Source organism: Kogia breviceps, chromosome 1 (genome assembly GCF_026419965.1).
Source record: "Kogia breviceps isolate mKogBre1 chromosome 1, mKogBre1 haplotype 1, whole genome shotgun sequence".
Lineage (NCBI taxonomy): Eukaryota > Metazoa > Chordata > Mammalia > Artiodactyla > Physeteridae > Kogia > Kogia breviceps.
Window position 1 is genome coordinate 186,561,721 of NC_081310.1, and position 22,827 is coordinate 186,584,547.

A 22,827-nucleotide genomic window follows, 5' to 3' on the forward strand; every position below is an offset into this window, starting at 1 on the left:
CACAATGAAGAGCAGCCCCTGCTCGCCTCAACTAGAGAAAGCCCCACACACAGCAAAAGCAGCCAAAAAAAAAAAACCCAATGCAGCCAAAAAAAAGAATAACTAAAGTACTAAAATTTAAAGACTGTTTTTATCTGGCAATAGTTCCTATGAAAATGAAGAAGAGGGCTTCCCTGGTGGCACAGTGGTTGAGAGCCTGCCTGCCGATGCGGGGGACACAGGTTCGTGCCCCGGTCCGGGAAGATCCCACATGCCGCGGAGCGGCTGGGCCCGTGAGCCATGGCCGCTGAGCCTGCACGTCCGGAGCCTGTGCTCCGCAGCGGGAGAGGCCACAGCAGTGAGAAGCCCTCGTACCGCAAAAAAAAAAAAAGAAAAGAAAAAAAAGAAAATGAAGAAGAAATTAAGACATTCCCAGATAAAAACTAAGTGAGTTAGTAGACCTCCCTTGCTAAACTGAGTCTTTCAGGCTGAAGCAAAAGAACACAAGAGTGTAACTCGAAGCCATACAAAGAAATATAGATAACTGGTAAAAGTAACCACACAGGTAAATATAAAAGCAAGTATTATTATGTTTTTGGTTTGTAGCTCCTCATTTTCTTTGCTATATGATTTAAAAGGCAAATCCGTAAGAAAATAACTATAAATATGTGTTAATGGGCATACATTGTATAAAAATGTAATTTATGAAAATAACTACATAAGGATAGTTTCTCACAGAATTCCCATGAGACCCAGCTGTTGTACTTCTAGGTGTATATCCAAGAGAAATGAAAACATATGGCACCCTGATTTGAAGTCAAATAAACCTGGATTCAGGTTCCAGTTTTCTACCACTTAAGACTTGAAGCAAATTACTTGATTTCTCTAAGCCTCATATTCCTCACCTATGAAATGCTTATAATAACTCTCTGGTAGAATTTTTATGGGGATTAAATGAGGTAATGTTTAAGAAGCACTGAGCATAGAGAGGAACTCAGTTACGGATGATGTTGTTATTAATAAAAATGTTTAAAAGACAAAAAAATGAGGTTCCAGAAAACTTGGCCTTCTGTATCCTGAATTTTAGCTTTCTTCTAAAATGACTGGTTTAGGGACTCCCCTGGTGGTCCAGTGGTTAAGACTCCACACTCCCAATGCAGTGGGGGCCTGGGTTCGATCCCTGGTCAGGGAACTAAGCCTGTGTGCCGCAACTACTGAGCCAGCGTGTCTCAACTAGAGAAGCCTGTGTGTCACAACTAGAGAGCCCATGAGCCACAACGAAGACCCAGTGCAGCCAAAATAAATAAAAATTAAAATGGCTGGTTTAATGCCCTTTTTCTGGGAACCTGAGTCCATTCTGCAAGAGGTAGTGATGAGCTGATCCATAAATTTGAAGCCCAGCCTTCTAGGTTCTAGGAGGATTAGATAACGTATACAGAATCACAGGGATTCTGCGAAATAAATGTTTCTCTTCCAATGACCAAGGTAGACTTTACACTCACTACAGACTCTCTTTGGCCATGGTAAAGACGTTCACTTTCACATTTTTATGTCATATTATATTAATGAGCAATGTATTTCGTGTTTGACTTTGCTGTTGTTGTTAATCACTCTCAGACCTTCAATCATCTGTGTAGGTTTGGGGTAAGTTAAAGAGGTATTCTGTGTAGGTGTTCTAACACCTAAGAGTGTTAGAACAAATTTGGAGAATGTTTCAAGGTTGTGAAAAATTGCCTGTTCTTAAAAGAACTTATGGCCATCTTCTTGTGATTTTGTATGTATACTGAAATGTGGTGGTTGGGATATTTATCAACATTGAATCAGAAAAATTGTAATACTGAATCATGTTTCTAAACTTTATAGGAATATATTTTTAAATGGGACATAAGTGCTAAAGACAATTACAATGATAGAATGAAATTTTTTTTTCACAGAATTCAAGGTTACTTTTTCTTTGTGGATCAAAGGAGGGTATAGGAATATATCAGAGTCTTCTAAGGTATTAGAGGAAAATATGTTAATAATCTTTAATATTTTAATCTTCATGGTTTTTGCATAGAGAAACTTTACAAGGCAAAACATACTTATATACCTCATTTCCTTATACCCTTGAAAATGAAAAATCATTTTGATTATTGATTTTTTTTAACTACCCATCTAAGAGTTAAACAATTATGGCATCATTTCTCACACTCGGATTCAGAATGGTCAAGAGGTGTTTGAAGGACTTGACAAAACTAAAACTATAGAGTTTTTGACAGCTGCTCGGTGGCAATAGTGATACTAAATCATAAGCTGCAAAAAGGGCATTAAATTGTACCCTTGCCAGTACTCCTGCCCTGCCTTAGAGCTATGTCACAGCTAAAAGCCAGACTGAAGCACCCAAGGGTATTATGTTAAATGAAATAAGTCAAGAGAAAGACAAATACTGCATGATTTCACTGATGTGTCAATTCTACAAAACAAATTAAAACCCATAGATACAGCGACTAGGTAGTTAGTTGCCAGAGGGGAAGGGGTTGGCAGGGGTGAAATAGGTGAAGGGGGTCAAGAGGTACAAACTTCCAGTTATAAAATAAATAAATTATGAGGATGTAAAGTATAGCATGGAGAATACAGTCAATAGTATTGTATTGACTTTGTACGGTGACAGATAATGACTAGACTTATTGTGGTGACCATTTCACAGTGTATACAAATGGCAAATCACTGTGTTGTACACATGAAACTAATATATTGTATGTCAGATGTACTTAAATTTTTTAAAAAGACAAAACTCAGAATGATTTGGAGGAGAAGTAAGCTTGCTTTTGTTTTTAAGAAGAAGTAGAGCTATGCAGTATTTAAAAATGGGGAAATATTCAGAAGGATAATGGAGTGAGAATCTTTTAGAACAACAAATATAGAATTGCTTCTGCTGATCATTTTGATTCCATGTGCAATAGAAGAGATAGCCCATAACTTTGTTTTCCTCTCAGCGTGATAATAATATTGAATTTTGTTAATGTGTTTAACACTGTATGTTACAGAAGTTGGACTTTATAGAGTCTGATGGTTCCTGTTCCTCTGAAGCACTTTCAAAGAAAGAACTCTCTGCTGAAGAGCTGTATAAGCGACTCGAGAAACTCATTATTGAGGACAAAGCAAACGATGAACAGATCTTTGACTGGGTAGAGGTATAAAGACTATGTCACCTTCCCTGATATCTCTGCAAGAAAGATTCTTGTGGGATCCCCTTCATTCACATATTTACCCTCTCACTTAATGGGAGTTTTTAACTTTAATGAAGTTAGTTTTTATTCTTACATATTTATGTATTTGAAACTAATGCTGTTTTTCTATTTTTATAAGATTCGTAGTCTTTTATAAAGTCAGGTAAAAATATTCAAAACATAAGCCATTCTCCTGGATCTCTCATTAGTTTTGGATACACCCTGCATTTTACCATTGAAAAATTTGCATTTCTTTCTTAATGTTCTCATGTTTTTAATACTAATCTGGATAAAATTAATAAGCAATATATAATTATTATTAAATGTGTTGACTGACATTTTCATAACAACGCTCCCTTCTGGAAACTTTATATCTTATTTATCTTGTGTTGTAGAGTCTGTTGATCATGTCTGGTTTTAATTTGTTACTGTATTCCTTTAAATAGTAACTTCTGTTTATGTACATGTGTTTTATTTGTGCACATTTCCATGAGATCATATACTAATCCAAGTTGAAGGAAAGCCATTGAAGGCTAATCTAGTTCTCTCCCTCTTGCATAAATCTTGTTTTGTAGTCCTTCTAATGGGCTGTTGTTTTTTTAACAACTCATTTCCAGGCACTGAGAAATAATGAAGCTTCTGATAAATTGGTTTTTTTTACCTGTTTTCCCTGCTGTCTATACGATAATCTATCATCTCACCTAATTCAGAGTCTTTTAAAAGTAATTTATACTAGTCAATAAGATATATCCCTATCTCCCCCTCTAGGTTCTTTCATTCATTCCTGAAATCTTGATATCCAGACCGTTGTCTGATTATTCTCATACAAGCATAGCCTGGATTTTGAACATTCCTCTCAAAGTGACATGTGCAAACTGAGCATGATCACCAGGTGTGGTCCAACAGTACAGAGTTAGGTGGTGCTTTCTGCCTTTTTTTTTTTTTTTTTTTTTAACTGTGCTTCTGGCAGGCTCACTACACTGAGCTCAAACTGCTCTTTCAGTCTTTTTTTTTTTTTAACAGTATAATTGCTTTACAATGGTGTATTAGTTTCTGCTGTATCACAAAGTGAGTCAGCTATACGTATGCATATATCCCCATATCCCCTCGCTCTTGCATCTCCCTCCCACCCTCCCTATCCCACCCCTCTAAGTGGTCACAGAGCACCAAGCGGATCCCCCTGTGCTATGCAGCTGCTTCCCACTAGCTAGCTTTTTTACATTTGGGAGTCTGTATATGTCCATGCCACTCTCGAACTTCATCCCAGCTTCCCCTTCCCCCTCCCCATGTCCTCAAGTTTATTCTCTACATCTGCGTCTTTATTCCAGTCCTGCCCCTAGGTTCTTCATAACTTTTTTTTTTTAAGATTCCATATATATGTGTTAGCATACAGTATTTGTTTTTCTCTTTCTGTCTTACTTCACTCTGTACGACAGAGTCTAGGTCCATCCACCTCACTACAAATAAGTCAATTTTGTTTCTTTTTATGGCTGAGTAATATTCCATTGTATATATGTGCCACATCTTCTTTATCCATTCATCTGTCGATGGACACTTAGGTTTCTTCCATCTCCTAGCTATTGTAAATAGAGCTGCAATGAACATTGTGGTACATGACTCTTTTTGAATTACGGTTTTCTCAGGGTATATGCCCAGTAGTGGGATTCCTTGGTCGTATGGTAGTTCTATTTTTAGTTTTTTAAGAAATCTCCATACTGTTCTCCATAGTGGCTGTATCAATTTACATTCCCACCAACAGTGCAAGAGGGTTCCCTTTTCTCCACACCCTCTCCAGCATTTATTGTTTCTAGATTTTTTGCTGATGGCCATTCTGACTGGTGTGAGGTGATACCTCATTGTAGTTTTGATTTGCATTTCTCTAATGATTAGTGATGTTGAGCATTCTTTCATGTGTTTGTTGGCGATCTGTATATCTTCTTTGGAGAAATGTGTATTTAGGTCTTCTGCCCATTTCTGGAGCGGGTTGTTTGTTTTTTTTGATATTGAGTTGCATGAGCTGCTTCTAAATTTTGGAGGTTAATCTTCTGTCAATTGCTTCATTTGCAACTATTTTCTCCCATTCTGAGGGTTGTCTTTTCGTCTTGTTTATGGTTTCCTTTGCTGTGCAAAAGCTTTTAAGTCTCATTAGGTCCCATTTGTTTATTTTTGTTTTTATTTCCATTTCTCTAGGAGGTGGGTCAAAAAGGATCTTGCTGTGATTTATGTCATAGAGTGTTCTGCCTATGTTTTCCTCTAAGAGTTTGATAGTGTTTGGCCTTACATTTAGGTCTTTAACCCATTTTGAGTTTATTTTTGTGTGTGGTGTTAGGGAGTATTCTAATTTCATACTTTTACATGTAGCTCTCCAGTGTTCCCAGCACCACTTATTGAAGAGGCTGTCTTTTCTCCATTGTATATTCTTGCCTCCTTTATCAAAGATAAGGTGACCATATGTGTGTCGGTTTATCTCTGGGCTTTCTATCCTGTTCATTGATGTATATTTCTGTTTTTGTGCCAGTACCATACTGTCTTGATTACTGTAGTTTTGTAGTATAGTCTGAAGTCAGGGAGGCTGATTCCTCCACCTCCGTTTTTCTTTCTCAAGATTGCTTTGGCTATTCAGGGTCTTTTGTGTTTCCATACAAATTGTGTAATTTTTTGTTCTAGTTCTGTGAAAAATGCCATTGGTAGTTTGATGGAGATACCATTGAATCTTTAGATTGCTTTGGGTAGTACAGTCATTTTCACAGTGTTGATTCTTCCAATCCAGGAACATGGTGTATCTCTGCATCTGTTTGTATCATCTTTAATTTCTTTCATCAGTGTCTTATAGTTTTCTGCATACAGGTCTTTTGTCTCCTTAGGTAGGTTTATTCCTAGGTATTTTTTTTTTTTTTTTTAAATTGGGAATTTTTTGGAAGATGGTGGGGTAGGAGTTTATTTATTTATCTTTGCTGTGTTGGGTCTTCGTTTCTGTGCGAGGGCTTTCTCTAATTGTGGCCAGCGGGGGCCACTCTTCATCGCGGTGCGCGGGCCTCTCACTATCGCGGCCTCTCTTGTTGCGGAGCACAGGCTCCAGACGCGCAGGCTCAGTAATTGTGGCTCACGGGCCTAGTTGCTCCGCCGCATGTGGGATCCTCCCAGACCAGGGCTCGAACCCGTGTCCTCTGCATTGGCAGGCAGATTCTCAACCACTGCGCCACCAGGGAAGCCCCTATTCCTAGGTATTTTATTCTTTTTGTTGCACTGGTAAATGGGAGTGTTTCCTTAATTTCTCTTTCAGATTTTTCATCATTAGTGTATAGGAATGCAAGAGATTTCTGTGCATTAATTTTGTGTCCTGCTACTTTACCAGATTCGTTGATTAGCTCTAGTAGTTTTCTGGGAGCATCTTTAGGATTCTCTATGTATAGTATCATGTCATCTGCAAACAGTGACAGCTTTACTTCTTCTTTTCCCATTTGGATTCCTTTTATTTCTTTTTCTTCTCTGATTGCTGTGGCTAAAACTTCCAAAACTATGTTGAATTTTAATAGTGGTGAGAGTGGACAACCTTGTCTTGTTCCTGATTTTAGTGGAAATGATTTCAGTTTTTCACCATTGAGAGCAGTGTTGTCTGTGGGTTTGTCATATATGGCCTTTATTATGTTGAGGTAGGTTCCCTCTATGCCTACTTTCTGGAGGGTTTTTACCATAAATGGGTGTTGAATTTTGTTGAAAGCTTTTTCTGCATCTCTTGAGATGATCATATGGTTTTTCTCCTTCAATTTGTAAATACAGTTTATCACATTGATTGATTTGCGTGTGTTGAAGAATCCTTGCATTCCTGGGATAAATCCCACTTGATCATGGTGTATGATCCTTTTAATGTGCTGTTGGATTCTGTTTGCTAGTATTTTGTTGAGGATTTTTGCATCTATGTTCATCAGTAATATTGGCCTGTAGTTTTCCTTTTTTGTGACATCTTTGTCTTGTTTGGGTATCAGGGTGATGGTGGCCTCATAGAATGAGTTTGGGAGTGTTCCTCCCTCTGCTATATTTGGGAAGGGTTTGAGAAGGATATGTGTTAGCTCTTCTCTAAATGTTTGATAGAATGCGCCTGTGAAGCCATCTGGTCCTGGGCTTTTGTTTGTTGGAAGATTTTTAATCACAGTCTCAATTTTAGTGCTTGTGATTGGTCTGTTTATATTTTCTATTTCTTCCTGGTGCAGTCTCTGAAGGTTGTGCTTTTCTAAGAATTTGTCCATTTCTTCCAGGTTGTCCATTTTATTGACATATAGTTGATTGTAGTAATCTCTCATGATCCTTTGTATTTCTGTAGTGTCAGTTGTTACTTCTCCTTTTTCATTTCTAATTGTATTGATTAGAGTCTTCTCCCTTTTTTTCTTGATGAGTCTGGCTAATGGTTTATCAAATTTTGTTTATCTTCTCAAAAACCAGCTTTTAGTTTTATTGATCTTTGCTATTGTTTCCTTCATTTCTTTTTCATTTATTTCTGCTCTGATCTTTAAGATTTCTTTCCTTCTGCTAACTTTGGGGTTTTTTTGTTCTTCTTTCTCTGGTTGCTTTAGGTGTAAGGTTAGGTTGTTTATTTGAGATGTTTCTTGTTTCTTGAGATAGGATTTTATTGCTATAAACTTCCCACTTAGAACTGCTTTTGCTGCATCCCATTGATTTTGGGTTGTCGTGTTTTCATTGTCATTTGTTTCTAGGTAGTTTTTGATTTTCTCTTTGATTTCTGCAGCGATAACTTGGTTATTAAGTAGTGTATTGTTTAGCCTCCATGTGTTTATATTTTTTACAGATATTTTTCCTGCAGTTGATATCTAGTCTTATAGCGTTGCAGCTGGAAAAGGTACTTGATATGATTTCAGTTTTCTTAAGTTTACCAAGGCTTGATTTGTGACCCAAGATATGATCTATCCTGGAGAACATTCCATGAGCACTTGAGAAGAAAGTGTATTCTGTTGGTTTGGGATGGAATGTCCTATAAATATCAATTAAGTCCATCTTGTTTAATGTATCATTTAAAGCTTGTGTTTCCTTATTTATTTTCATTTTGGATGATCTGTCCATTGGTGAAAGTGGGGTGTTACAGTCCCCAATTATGATTGTGTTACTGTTGATTTCCCCTTTTATGGTTGTTAGCATTTGCGTTGTGTATTGAGGTGCTCCTAAGTTGGGTGCATAAATATTTATGATTGTTTTATCTTCTTCTTGGATTGATCCCTTGTTCATTATTTAGTGTCCTTCTTTGTCTCTTGTAATAGTCTGTGTTTTAAAATCCATTTTGTCCGATATGAGAATTGCTACTCCAGCTTTCTTTTGATTTCTATTTGCATGGAATATCTTTTTCCATCCCCCTCACTTTCAGTCTGTATATGTCCCTAGGTCTGAAATGGGTCTCTTTTAGACAGCATATATATGGGTGTTGTTTTTGTATCCATTCAGCCCATCTGTGTCTTTTGGTTGGAGCATTTAATCTTCCTATTATCGTTTTCTTTCTTTTTTTTTTTTTTTTTTTTTTTTGCGGTATACGGCCCTCTCACTGCTGTGGCCTCTCCCGTTGCAGAGCACAGGCTCTGGCTCTGGATGCACAGGCTCAGCAGCCATGGCTCACGGGCCTAGCCTGGCTCACAGAGCCTAGCCACTCCGCGACATGTGGGATCTTCCCGGACCCCAGCACGAACCCATGTCCCCTGCATTGGCAGGCAGACTCTTAACCACTGCACCACCAGGGGAGCCCCCTATTACTGCTTTCTTAATTGTTTTGGGTTTATTATTGTAGGTCTTTTCCTTCTCTTGTGTTTCCTGCCTAGAGAAGTTCCTTTAGCATTTGTTGTAGAGCTGGTTTGGTGATGCTGAATTCTCTTAGCTTTTGCTTGTCTGTAAAGGTTTTAATTTTTCCATCGAGTCTGAATGAGATTCTTGCTGGGTAGAGGAATCTTGGTTTTATGTTCTTCCCTTTCATCACTCTACGTATGTCCTGCCACTCCCTTCTGGCTTGCAGAGTTTCTGCTCAAAGATCAGCTGTTAACCTTATGGGGATTCCCTTGTATGTTTTTGTTGTTTTTCTCTTGCTGCTTTTAATATTTTTTCTTTGTATTTAATTTTTGATAGTTTGATTAATATGTGTCTTGGCATGTTTCTCCTTGGATTTATCCTGTATGGGACTCTGCAATTCCTGGACTTGATTGACTATTTCCTTTCCCGTATTAGGGAAGTTTTCAACTATAATCTCTTCAAATATTTTCTCAGTCCCTTTCTTTTTCTCTTCTTCTTCTGGGACCCCTATAATTCAAATGTTGATGCATTTAATGTTGTCCCAGAGGTCAATGATACTGTCCTCAATTCTTTTCATTCTTTTTTCTTTATTGTGCTCTGTGGTAGTTATTTCCACTATTTTATCTTCCAGGTCACTTATCTGTTCTGCCTCAGTTATTCTGCTATTGATTCCTTCTAGAGAATTTTTAATTTCATTTATTGTGTTGTTCATCATTGTTTGTTTGCTCTTTAGTTCTTCTAGGTCCTTGTTAAATGTTTCTTGTATTTTCTCCATTCTATTTCCAAGATTTTGGATCATCTTTACTATTATTGCTCTGAATTCTTTTTCAGGTAGACTTCCTATTTCCTCTTTATTTGTTTGGTCTGGTGGGTTTTTACTTTGCTCCTTAATCTGCTGCTTATTTCTCTGCCTCCTCATTTTGCTTAACTTACTCTGTTTGGGGTCTCCTTTTCGCAGACTGCAGGTTTGTGGTTCCCACTGTTTTTGGTGTCTACCCCCAGGGGCTAAGGTTGATTCAGTGGGTTGTGTAGGCTTCCTGGTGGAGAGGACTTGTGCCTGTGTTCTGGTGGATGATGCTGGATCTTGTCTTTCCGGTGGGCAGGACCATGTCCAGTGGTGTGTTTTGGGGTGTTTGTGACCTTATTATGATTTTAGGCAGCCTATCTGCTAATGGGTGGGGTTGTGTTCCTATCTTGCTAGTTGTTTGGCATAGGGTGTTCCAGCACTGTAGCTTGCTGGTCATTCAGTGGAGCCTGGGTCTCAGTGTTGAGATGGTGATTTGTGGGAATGCTTTCGCCATTTGATGTTATGTGGAGCTGGGAGGTCTCTGATGGACCAGTGTCTTGAACTTGGCTCTCCCACCTCAGAGGCACAGGCCTGACACCTGGCCGGAGCACCAAGACCCTGTCAGCCACACGGCTCAGAAGAAACGGGAGGAAAAAAAAGAAATAAATTTTAAAAATAAAATAAAATAAAGTTATTAAAATTAAAAATAATTATTAAAAATTAAAAAGTAATAAGAAAAGAAAGAAGAGAGCAACCAAACCAAAAAACATCCACCAATGTTAACAAGCGCTAAAAACTATACTAAAAACAAAAAGAATAAAAATGGACAGAACCCTCAGACAGATGGTAAAAGCAAAGCTATACAGACAAAATCACACAAAGAAGCATGCACATATGCACTCACAAAAAGAGAAAAAGGAAAAATATATATATATCTATATATATTTTTTTTTAAAAAGGAGGAAGAGAGCAACCAAATCAATAAACAAATCTACCAATGATGATAAACTCTAAATAGTAAACTAAGATAAACATAAAACCAGGAACCAGTTAGATGCAGAAAGCAAACCCCAAGTCTACAGTTGCTCCCGAAGTCCACCGCTTCAATTTTGGGTTGATTTGTTGTCTGTTCAGGTATTCCACAGATGCCAGTACATCAAGTTGATTGTGGAGATTTAATCCGCTGCTCCTGAGGCTGCTGGGAGAGATATCCCTTTCTCTCATTTGTTCGCACAGCTCCTGGGGTTCAGCTTTGGATCTGGCACCGCCTCTGTGTGTAGGTCTCCTGAGGGAGTCCATTCTTTGCTCAGACAGGATGGGGTTAAAGTAGCAGCTGATTAGGGGGCTTTGGCTCACTCAGGTTGGGTGGGAGGGAGGGGTACGGAATGCGGGGAGAGCCTGCAGCGGCAGAGGCTGGTGTGCCGTTGCAACAGCCTGAGGCGCACAGTGTGTTCTCCTGGGGAAGTTTTCCCTGGACCACAGGACCAGTGGTGGGCTGGCTGCACAGGCTCCGGGAGGGGAGGTGTGGATAGTAACCTGTGCTTGTACACAGGCTTCTTGGTGGCAGCAGCAGCAGCCTTAGCATCTCATGCCCGTCTCTGGGGTCTGTGCTGATAGCCGTGGCTCACGCCCATCTCCGGAGCTTGTTTAGGCAGTGCTCTGAATCCCCTCTCCTCGTGCACCCCAAAACAATGGTCTCTTGCCTCTTAGGCAGGTCCAGACTCTTTCCCGGACTCCTTCCTGGCTAGCTGTGGCACACTAGCCCCCTTCAGGCTGTGTTTACGCAGCCAACCCCAGTCCTCTCCCTGGGATCTGACCTCCAGAGCCCGAGCCTCAGCTCCCAGCCCCGACCCATCCCGGCCGGTGGGTGAGCAGACAAGCTTCTCGGGCTGGTGAGTACAGGTCGGCACCGATCATCTATGCAGGAATCTCTTCACTTTGCCCTCTGCACCCCTGTTACTGCGCTCTCCTCTGTGGCTCCGAAGCTTCCCCCCTGCCTCCCCCCACCCCCATCTCTGCCAGTGAAGGGACTTCCTAGTGTGTGGAAACTTTTCCCCCTTCACAGCTCCCACCTAGAGCTGCAGGTCCTGTCCCTATTCTTTTGTCTCTGTTTTTTCTTTTTTCTTTTGCCCTACCCAGGTACATGGGGAGTTTCTTGCCTTTTGGGAAGTCTGAGGTCTTCTGCCAGTGTTCAGTAGGTATCCTGTAGGGTTGTTCCACATGTAGATGTATTTCTGATGTATTTGTGGGGAGGAAGGTGATCTCCACGTCTTACTCCTCCACCATATTGAAGGTCTCCTTGCTCTTTCAGTCTTGTAGTACCCATTCTGTTACATTCTGCAGGTTAGTCACCTCTCCCATCCCGAACTTATGCATTTGGTTCTGAACCAAAACGGTGTTTTAAAAATTTATTTCTATTTTAAAATACTTATTTATTTATTTATTTATTTATTTGGTTGCACTGGGTCTTAGTTGCAGCAGGTGGGCAGACTCCTTATTTGTGGCTCGCTGGCTCCTTAGTTGTGGCATGCAGACTCTTAGTTGCAGCATGCATGTATGATCTAGTTCCCTGACCAGGGATTGAACCCTGGCCCCCTGCACTGGGAGCACGGAGGCTTATCCACTGTGCCACCAGGGAAGTCCCTTAATAATTTAATTTTGTTTACATTTATCTTCTTAAATTAGACGGGGTTTTTTTTAGTCTTGTCAGGACATTTTAGATTCTGACTTGGTCATAAATTTTGCTTGCCATCTTTTTTACTTTGTATCCTCCTTTCATTTCATTAATATGTCAACTTTGTCCTCATTCGAGCTATGGGTAAAATGTGTGAATGGGGTAGGACCAAGCCAAAGCAGCATACTTTTTAGGACCAAATCTCACCCCACCCCTGTGGACATTTCAGCTATTAACTTGTTTATTATTTCACATCATTCTACTGTCTAGTTCACCTTTTCATCTTGTCCATAATGGGATATCTCTTATTAGATAATTTGTCAAATGTCTTGCTGAAGTCTAGAAAAGTGAAGGCTGTATCCATCTGAGATACCATATACTGATCGTATCAGAAAAGGAGAGAAGGTTAGTTTAGCATGACTTGTTTTTCATGTATGTATTTATTCCTCTTAACATAACCATCTCTTTCCGCTCTAAGACTTTTAAATCATTCATATGATAGTTTGTTATAGATTTTAGCCTAGACTCAGCATCAGGCTTTCTGGTATATTATTGACATCAGACACCTTCTTTTGTGTTTAAGAAGTCAGGTCAGTGTTTGCATACTTAACATCATTCTCTTTCTCCATGATTTTTCATAGATTTCAGCAGTTTGGTCTTTTATTTCTCATGTATCGCAAAATGATGCTGTTTTTACCTCTTCGTCCATGTTGGGCTTCATTTTTTAAATATTAGTATTTATTCTGCCTAGTCCAGACCAACAATTATTCTCCTTAAATAGAAGATGAAGGGTAAATTTTACTGAATGTAAATTATACCTAATAAAGGTGACTTTTTAAAAAGGAGCAAGAAGACAAGAACGTTATGGTCACTGAGCTGACAACACATATAAGGTGTTTGTTGCTCTGTGTCTGATACTGGTACTGTATAATAATGTGATTTCGCTTATCAATTCCAATAAGAGACCCATCTTCCTTATTGTTCTGTGCATTTTTGTTAACATCTTTGCTTAATCTTTAGTGTTCTTGATACTTTTCTTCGTGTCTTTTCTTTTCTTTTTTTTTTTTTTTTTTTGCGGTACGCAGGCCTCTCATTGTTGTGGCCTCTCCCGTCGCGGACCACAGGCTCCGGACACGCAGGCTCAGCGGCCATGGCTCACAGGCCCAGCTGCTCCATGGCATGTGGGATCTTCCCGGACCAGGGCACGAACCCACGTCCCCTGCATCAGCAGGCGGACTCTCAACCACTGCGCCACCAGGGAGGGCCCCCTCTTTTCTATTCTTGAATGTTAGAATTATAGTATTTGGCTTTATTTGGTAGAAGAAATATGCAATTTGTTTCTTTAAAACAGAAGAAACAGTCAGATGGTTTGGAAGTGTTATTTATTATCTAATCACATTTAGCTAATTTGTTTATTTTTCTCAGACTCTGCTTGAAGTCTAATCCTTGGGGATTTCAAATGATATTCAGTTGAAATAGCTCTACAATGTGTTTATAAAGTATTGTTGGGGCAAAAAAGTAATGGTGTGTTTTTATTCTCTCATTTATTCTTCAAAAATAATTGTTCAGACTTTGCAGAAGTAATTTCTGGGGCTAGACCAGCTTTGGCTTCAGCCTGTATATTTTTTTAAAGAGGTGTACCAGCAACTGGCTATAACACATAAATCATCATGAAATCTTTTATACATAGTTCTTGCCCCACCCTATCCTCAGCCTTAGCTGTCAGCAGTGCCAGCACATGTTTCTGTCTTGTGGGAAAAGATCAGTAACAAAAGGTATCATGGCCCTCTGTGTTCAGCTCTGCCAGTGTCCCGCAGAGCCAGCCATCTGACTTGTTAACCAGTCTTAATTCTGCTCTCAGGAAGCCACCAGTTCCTCCCAGGTGATGTGTGAGGTTAGGTATTCAACAAAGAGAGAGCTGCTGGTTAGTCTGTGTCAGTTCTAAAATTCATAAACGTTAAACTGATCTCTAAATATCTTTGAAATTCTTAGCTTTCTAACACATACGTTTAAAATGACATCTTTAATTTTTTCCTAGCCAGTCATTTTAAGGCTGACTCTTTCAGTAGAAAATACTATGCTATGCTATTAAAAGAAGCTGAGATAAGCATTAATTCTGTTCACAGGCATAAGGAGCATAAACTCTGGAAAATATTTGAAATACCTGCCTAGAAAATGGCTGCTTTTGTTTGTCTTTTCCTTTTGCTAGTCATCTGGTTTAGTATAGTGGTTTTTTTTTTCTTTGAATTTTAATTTATTTTATTTTTATACAGCATGTTCTTGGTAGTTATCTGTTTTATACACATCAGTGCATATATATCAATCCCAATCTCCCAATTCATCCCACCCCACACCCCACCCCCCCGCTTCCCCCCCCCTTGGTGTCCATACTAGTATAGTGTTTTATAGCAAAAAGATAAGATCTTAAGAGAAACTAAAAAATAAATTGGGGGCCCATTTACTCTATTTACCTTATCTCTAAATACATTTTTTTGCCATCCTTAGAAAAGAGTAATAGTTTTCTCACCACCACCTGAGGGTTGGTTTGAGGTTATGCTTGAAATTAACCTCCAAGTCACATTAAAATTAAGCTGAGAAAGCAGTGTTAGTACATCTAAACATAGTTGCACACTACTGAGCAAAGTAGGCTTTAAAATACTGTGTAGTTGGGGCTTCCCTGGTGGCGCAGTGGTTGAGTGTCCACCTGCCGATGCAGGGGACACGGGTTCGTGCCCTGGTCCGGGAAGATCCCATATGCCGCGGAGCGGCTGGGCCCGTGAGCCATGGCTGCTGAGCCTGCGTGTCCAGAGTCTGTGCTCCGCAACAGGAGAGACCACAACAGTGAGAGGCCCGTGTGCCGCCAAAAAAAAAAAAAAAAAGTAAACTACTGTGTAGTTGTGGTGTAGTTGTTCTTTCAACTTTATAGATTTGGATAGATCATCTTAATATGGCTTATTTATTGAGAAGGGAAAATGCTTTTAAATGGTTACGTTCCTCGATGTATATAGTACACAGCACTGTTTAACTGAATGAGCAAAGGATAGGGGGTAGTAAGCTCTCTGAAAATGAAATACTGCTACTGAGAGCATTTTTGGACAGAACTGGCGATAGCCCCAATATTTTCTGGTGAATTAGGAGACTAATTTTTACAGGAAAGTTGAACGTGATCCTGTCTGCCCTTAGTGCCAGACAAAGCCAGGTTTAGGGGAAAATAATTTCTCTGGTGTGCAAGGGTACCTTTAACTATTCTGTTTACTTTTGGTTTCAGGCTAACCTAGATGAAAGCCAGATGAGTTCACCTACATTCCTTAGAGCTTTAATGACAGCTGTTTGTAAAGCAGCTATTATAGGTAAGTAATATTTCTGAAGGCAGCTCTTAACACCTAAAATCCCCCATTTGTCAACTACTGATGAGATGATATGGGTCAGAGTTTATATTGCCCTCCAAACTTGCCCTGTAAAGCTCAGTTTCTGTGCCAAATGGATACCATGTCTCTGTAATGCCTGGCTGTCTCGGGCAGGGGGATGAATAGCTGCTCTGCCTGCAGAGAGCCCAGATGTGAGCAGTTGCTGCGTGCCTTGTGTTCTTCATTTCAAGAGGAAGTTGTTGCATGCCCCTTGGGTGGTTTTATACTCTGCTACATGTGACTTTTCCTTTACTTTTCACCTCCAACATTCAATGCCTCCTGTCTTCCATTGAAGAGTTCTAAAGAACAGTTTGAATATTCTTCTTTAATATCAGTGAAGGGCTAATCTCAACAGAAAAGCCATTATATGTAAATACATATATGAGAAAAGAAAATATCAATTATTTCTCCTGCTTTATGTTGACTTTATATGATAAGACATAGGTGGATAGGATTCAGATTGGTAGAAAACCTAAATGTGCCAAGCTGCATATAGTTTTTACCAGTACTTGAGGAGACCATCCACTTAGTCCCAGATAGAAATCCACATTTCTGTCGCTGAAATAGAAAAAAAAAAAAAAAGAAATCTGTCAGCTCAAAAGTTGTTCAGAATTTCAAGTCTGTCTTTACCGTTATAGAGATAGCTTCAGAGTTTAAGATTTTCCCTCAGATGAATGTTTTTTCAATGTTAGTTCTTTACCAAGGAAAATAACAGGCTAAGTGGAAAGTCTTCATTAAAATTTTTAAAATAATTTTCAATATCTATAGAACCATAAGACTTTGGTATTTTAATATCAGAGTTGTAAAGTATAGAAACTGCTTTTAAAAAAAAGATTGTGGGGCTTCCCTGGTGGCGCAGTGGTTGAGAACCCGCCTGCTGATGCAGGGGACGCAGGTTCGTGCCCCGGTCCGGGAAGATCCCACATGCCGCGGAGCGGCTGGGCCCGTGAACCGTGGCCGCTGAGCCTGCACGTCCGGAGCCTGTGCTCCACAACGGGAGAGGCCACGACAGTGAGAGGCCCACGCACCGCAAAAAAAAAAAAAAACAAGATTGTGTCCCAGTGCTAACTTACAGAGGATATAAAACTGCATGCTTAAGCTTGCACAAGCCTCTTAGATAGTCTCATCCACTAGAGGGCAGACAGCAGAAGCAAGAAGAACTACAGTTCTGCAGCCTGTGGAATGAAAACCACATTCACAGAAAGATAGACAAAATGAAAAGGCAGAGGACTATGTACCAGATGAAGGACCAAGATAAAAACCCAGAAAAACAACTAAATGAAGTGGAGACAGGCAACCTTCCAGAAAAAGAATTCAGAATAATGATAGTGAAGATGATCCAGGACCTCGGAAAACGAATGGAAGCAAAGATCAGAAAGATGCAAGAAATGTTTACCAAAGACCTAGAAGAATTAAAGAACAAACACCTAGAAGAATTAAAGAACAAACAAACAGAGGTGAACAATACAATAACTGAAATGAAAAATACACTAGAAGGAATCAATAGCACAATAACTGAGGCAGAAGAACGGATAAGAGACTTGGAAGACAGAATGGTGGAATTCACTGCCGCGGAACAGAATAAAGAAAAAAGAATGAAAAGAAATGAAGACAGCCTAAGAGATCTCTGGGATAGCATTAAATGCAACAACATTCGCATTATAGGGGTCCCAGCAGGAGAAGAGAAAGAGAAAGGACCCGAGAAAATACTTGAAGAGATTATAGTCGAAAACTTCCCTAACATGGGAAAGGAAATGGCCACCCAAGTCCAGGAAGCGCAGAGAGTCCCAGGCAGGATAAACCCAAGGAGAAACACACCGAGACACACAGTAATCAAATTGACAAAAATTAAAGACAAACAAAAATTACTGAAAGCAACAAGGGAAAAATGACAAATAACGTACAAGGGAACTCCCATAAGGTTAACAACTGATTTCTCAGCAGAAACTCTACAGGCCAGAAGGGAGTGGCATGATAAATTTAAAGTGATGAAAGGGAAGAACCTACAACCAAGACTACTCTACCCAGCAAAGATCTCATTCAGATTTGATGGAGAAATCAAAAGCTTTACAGACAAGCAAAAGCTAAGAGGATTTAGCACCACCAAACCAGCTCTACAACAACTGCTAAAGGAACTTCTCTAAGTGGGAAACACAAGAGAAGAAAAGGACCTACAAAAACAAACCCAAAACAATTAAGAAGATGGTAATAGGAACATACATATCCATAATTACCTTAAATGTGAATGGATTAAATGCTCCAACCGAAAGACACAGGTTTGCTGAATGGATACAAAAACAAGACCCATCTATATGCTGTCTACAAGAGACCTAGGGACACATACAGACTGAAAGTGAGGGGATGGAAAAATCTATTCCATGGAAATGGAAATCAGAAGAAAGCTGGAGTAGCAATACTCATATCAGATAAAATAGACTTTAAAATAAAGAATGTTACAAGAGACAAGGACACTACATAATGTTCAAGGGCTCAATATATAAGGCAACTGCTTACAGCTGTAAAAGAGGAAATCGACAGTAACACAATAATAGCGGGGGACTTTAACACCTCACTTAAACCAATGGACAGATCATCCAGACAGAAAATTAATAAGGAAACACAAGCTTTAAATGACACAGTAGACCGGATAGATTTAATTGATATTTTTAGGAGATTGCATCCGAAAACAGCAGATTACAAGTGTACACGGTACATTCTCCAGGATAGATCACATCTTGGGTCACAAATCAAGCCTCAGTAAATTTAAGAAAATTGAAATCACATCAAGCAATTTTTCCTACCACAATGCTATGAGATTAGAAGTCAGTTACAGGGAAAAAAACGTAAAAAACACAAACACATGGAGGTTAACAATACGTTACTAAATAACCAAAGATCATTGAAGAAACCAAAGAGGAAATCAAAAAATACCTAGAGACAAATGACAATGAAAACACAACAATCCAAAACCTATGGGATACAGCAAAAGCAGTTCTAAGAGGGAAGTTTATAGCAATACAAGCCTCCCTCAAGAAACAAGAAAAATCTCAAATAAACCATCTAACCTTACACCTAAAGGAACTAGAGAAAGAAGAACAAACAAAACCCAAAGTTAGTAGAAGGAAAGAAATCATAAAGATCAGAGCAGAAATAAATGAAATAGAAACAAAGAAAACAATAGCAAAGATCAATAAAGCTAAAAAACAAAAACAAAAAACTACGCATGCTTCTAGGCCCTGAGCATGCTTTTCTTAGCCCTTTTTTAACTGTGCCTTTCCCTCAGAAGGCTCAGGTTAAGTGTGTTGTTTGCCACTGTCACAGTTAGTCCTCATCCTGATAGTAATAATAAAATGGTTCTAATTCTTTTACCCTTGTGAAAAGATTTTATATGAACTATCACTTTAATTTCCTTTCTAATTCCTTTTGTAGTTTGGAATGTCATGAAACCACTGTCCCTGTTTCATTACGATTAAAGATAAAGAACTGAGTGTGCTGCTCTTGAGGGAACCCAGCACTCTAAATATATCGCCCCCCCACCTCTATATTTTTTGTTTGTTTGTTTCAGGGAGAATATCCCATTAAGAATTTCAGAAAATTTTGAGTTTGAAAATCTTTGCCTTGGACCCCCTTGCTTCCTCTTTCCTTGCAGAGTCATGTGTGTCTTATCAACTCAGAAAATTGAAAATGGCTCTGTGTGTTAATGCTCAGTTCTTCTGTCACCTCCAGCTGACTGTTCTACCTTTCGAGTAGACACTGCTGTTATCAAGCAGAGAGTGCCGATCTTAATCAAGTACCTAGACTCAGATACGGAGAAGGAACTGCAAGCACTTTATGCACTACAAGCATCAATAGTAAAACTTGATCAACCTGCCAGTAAGTTTACCTCTTGCTACAATTAACCCAGCCAGAGGGTGAGATTTATCCAGGCCAAGACATGAGAGATGGTTGGATGGGCTTGAACAGTGGATAATAGAAGAATCACTAGTTATAAAAACTCAGATAGGGCTTCCTTGGTGGTGCAGTGGTTGAGAGTCCGCCTGCCGATGCAGGGGACACGGGTTCGTGCCCCGGTCCGGGAAGGTCCCACGTGCCACGGAGCGGCTGGGCCCGTGAGCCATGGCCGCTGAGCCTGTGCGTCCGGAGCCTGTGCTCTGCAACGGGAGAGGCCACAACAGTGAGAGGCCCGCATACTGCAAAAAAAAAAAAGAAAAAAGAAAAAACTCAGATAACCAATAACTTTAATAGACCTGAACATTTTTAAGTGTTTGACTTTTATGAGAAAATGATAACAAAAACACTAGTTTATATTAGAGATTTAATCCTCATTCTAGGGCAGGTCTGTCTAATAGACTCTCTGCAATGATGGAAATGTATCTCTGTCATGTAGTATGGTAACCGTGAGCCACATATGTCCGTTGAGCACTTAAATGTGGCTATTGTGACTGAGGAAATAAATTTCATTTAATTTAAACATAAATAGCCACATGTGGTTAGTGGCTACCCTATTGGACAATGCAGGTCTAGGGCATCTTGGCATTAGCATATGTGCAGTACAGTTTTTCACCTTCTTTGACACAGGTCTTAATAATGAAAGAGGGTGTTACTCTTCAGAATCCTCAGATACCCAACAAAGACATTAAGGCAGTTTATACTAATTGTCAGTTAAGAGTTATGATTAATTCTGGCTAACCAGACAAATAAGGTAACCTGAACACCAGAGTCTTAGTGATGCTGGTAAATTAACTGAATTGTATTAAATCTTGAAAATTCAGTTGAAACTTGTGAAAGTGGATAGTAAATACTTGGCTGTTTTAGAGATAGCACTGAAGTAGTTCTTCGGCATTTCCTTAGGTTGTAGCTTTTTCAGAGTTTTCCTTCTTGGCTAGTGCTGTTAAATCCCTCTGGGAAATAAAGGAAAAGATTGAAACAATCCTCAGGGTGTAACCGAAGAGACATTCTGTCTATAAATCTCTCTTTTTTTAACAATAATATAAGCTAAGTTTCCACTGTGAGAGCAAAACAGAGGATTAAAATTGCCCAGATCATCTGGGCATTGAAAACAATAAACGACTATCATTTCACTGGATAAAATCCAGATGAGATAGTTTTTACCCATTTTTTATATGACTTATTACTCTTTTCATTTTGAAAACAACATTAGAGGGGGGGAAAGTACATTCTGCCTTTTCCTCCCAAAATTTGTAAAAATAATGTATTTTTATTGTAAAATTTCAAACAAAATATATAAAGAAGTAAAAAAAAAGTATTCTTGTATTTAATTTTTAAGTGTTTAGGGTGAGAACTACATAATATCAAACAGCTCAGCAATTTCAGAAAATAGTTCAAATTGAACAAAGTAATAGGAATAGGAAATAGTTTAGACTGCTTAAATCTTTTCCCATTCTTTAGACTAATGGTTTTGCTCTTAATGCTATCAAGAGGGAGTGTGATTGATGAAGTGTCATGGATGCTCTTAGCCTGGGGAGTTCACGTGCATCCATTCACTGCGTGGAAATACAGTCTTCTCACCGCGACGGTGCCCCCAAAACTGATGGTTTACTTTCACCTCCTTGCAGATTTGCTACGGATGTTTTTTGATTGCCTGTATGACGAGGAGGTGATCTCTGAGGATGCCTTCTACAAATGGGAAAGCAGCAAGGACCCCGCAGAGCAGAATGGGAAGGGTGTGGCCCTGAAATCTGTCACAGCATTCTTCACATGGCTGCGGGAAGCAGAAGAGGAGTCTGAGGATAACTAAAACTTCAAATACACAAAATGAAACAAAAGAAACAATTTAAGTATTTTTATAAAAAGTGTCACGTCTTCGCCAATCACAGTGCAGCAAGGCCAATTCTCGCAGAAACCCCCACGTGTGCACGAGTGGGAGAGGGGAAAGAGAAAGAAAGGTGATCATGGAGGAAAAAGGTACTGGAAAAAAGTAAACTTCAAACCTGAGGGCGGGAGCACTAAAACCAAAATACATGTATTATTTATAGAAAGTATTTTCTGTTTTAATCTTTTCTTTTTAAACGAGGACTCATACTTTAAAAAACACATCTGTTTAGCAAAAAAAAAAAGTTGAGAACTTTTAATTTATTTTAAGGACTGCAAATGCCAGTGTAATTTTTTAATTTGCAGTTTCTGTAAACAACTTGTATAATAGAAAAGCAGAGAAATAAATTTCCCTCCCCTTCAGATGCACCTCACGTTTGTTTTAAAGCATAGTATTTAGTCCAGATTTAAGAAGGTTTGGGGTGAACAAGGTAAGAAAGATTTTTTTTTTGGCATCAAATCTTTCTGCCTGCCTCTCAGCTTGCTTCAGAAAATAAAAAAATCAAAATAGTAATCAAAACATACATAACCTTGGAACAGAAGGAAATGCTGTGGACCAGAGAACTCCAAGAATTGTTTTAAAAAAAAGTGCTACCCTGGGAAAAATACTCTTAATACTTTTGAAATCTTTAGAGCAACTTTAAGGCTTGTAAATACATAGAACAAATATTTAAAAAAACAAAAAGAAATTGACTCAATACTATTTCTTTTCACTTTCAAGATATAAAGAACAAAATAAAGACAAACATTGCAAGTTTAAAAGAAAGTAAAGTGACTTCTCCTTTGACAGCTGCTGCATGTGTGCCCATCTCTGGGAGGTGCTGTCTGGCTTCTCGCTGTCTAATCAAAATCACTTCTGAAGTAGGGGAGAGAGTGAGAGAGAGAGAGAGAGAGAGAGAGAGAGAGAGAGAGAGAGAGAGAGTGAGAGAGAGAGAGTGTGTGTGTGTGTGTGTGTGTGTGTGTGTGTGTGTGTGTCTGTCTGTCTGTCTGTCTGTCTGTCTGCCTGCCTGCCTGCCTGTGTGTCTGCAGTTGGAAAAGGGAAGCTACTTTGTGGGTAAAGGAGGACACTTGTGCTTGGGTGGGAGAGCTTCTCTGAAGTCCAGGGGATGCTTCTTTCCAACACTAACTAGAAATGCATTCATGGTAGGAACA

At 39.3% G+C, this 22,827-nt stretch overlaps 1 protein-coding gene across 35 annotated transcripts in view; it reads left to right on the plus strand.

The window, feature by feature from the left end:
• Positions 1-22,364, plus strand: part of EIF4G3 (eukaryotic translation initiation factor 4 gamma 3) — a 378,557-nt gene extending 356,193 nt beyond the window's left edge. For all 35 annotated transcript variants that reach the window (XM_067015920.1, XM_067015865.1, XM_067015714.1 and 32 more), the window contains 4 exons: positions 3,009-3,155; positions 15,705-15,786; positions 19,570-19,716; positions 21,420-22,364. In XM_067015920.1, the coding sequence (XP_066872021.1) occupies positions 3,009-3,155; positions 15,705-15,786; positions 19,570-19,716; positions 21,420-21,601 (558 nt within the window). In that variant the 3' untranslated portion in view covers positions 21,602-22,364. The remainder of the gene's footprint in view (positions 1-3,008; positions 3,156-15,704; positions 15,787-19,569; positions 19,717-21,419) is intronic.
• The last annotated feature ends 463 nt before the right edge of the window (positions 22,365-22,827 follow it).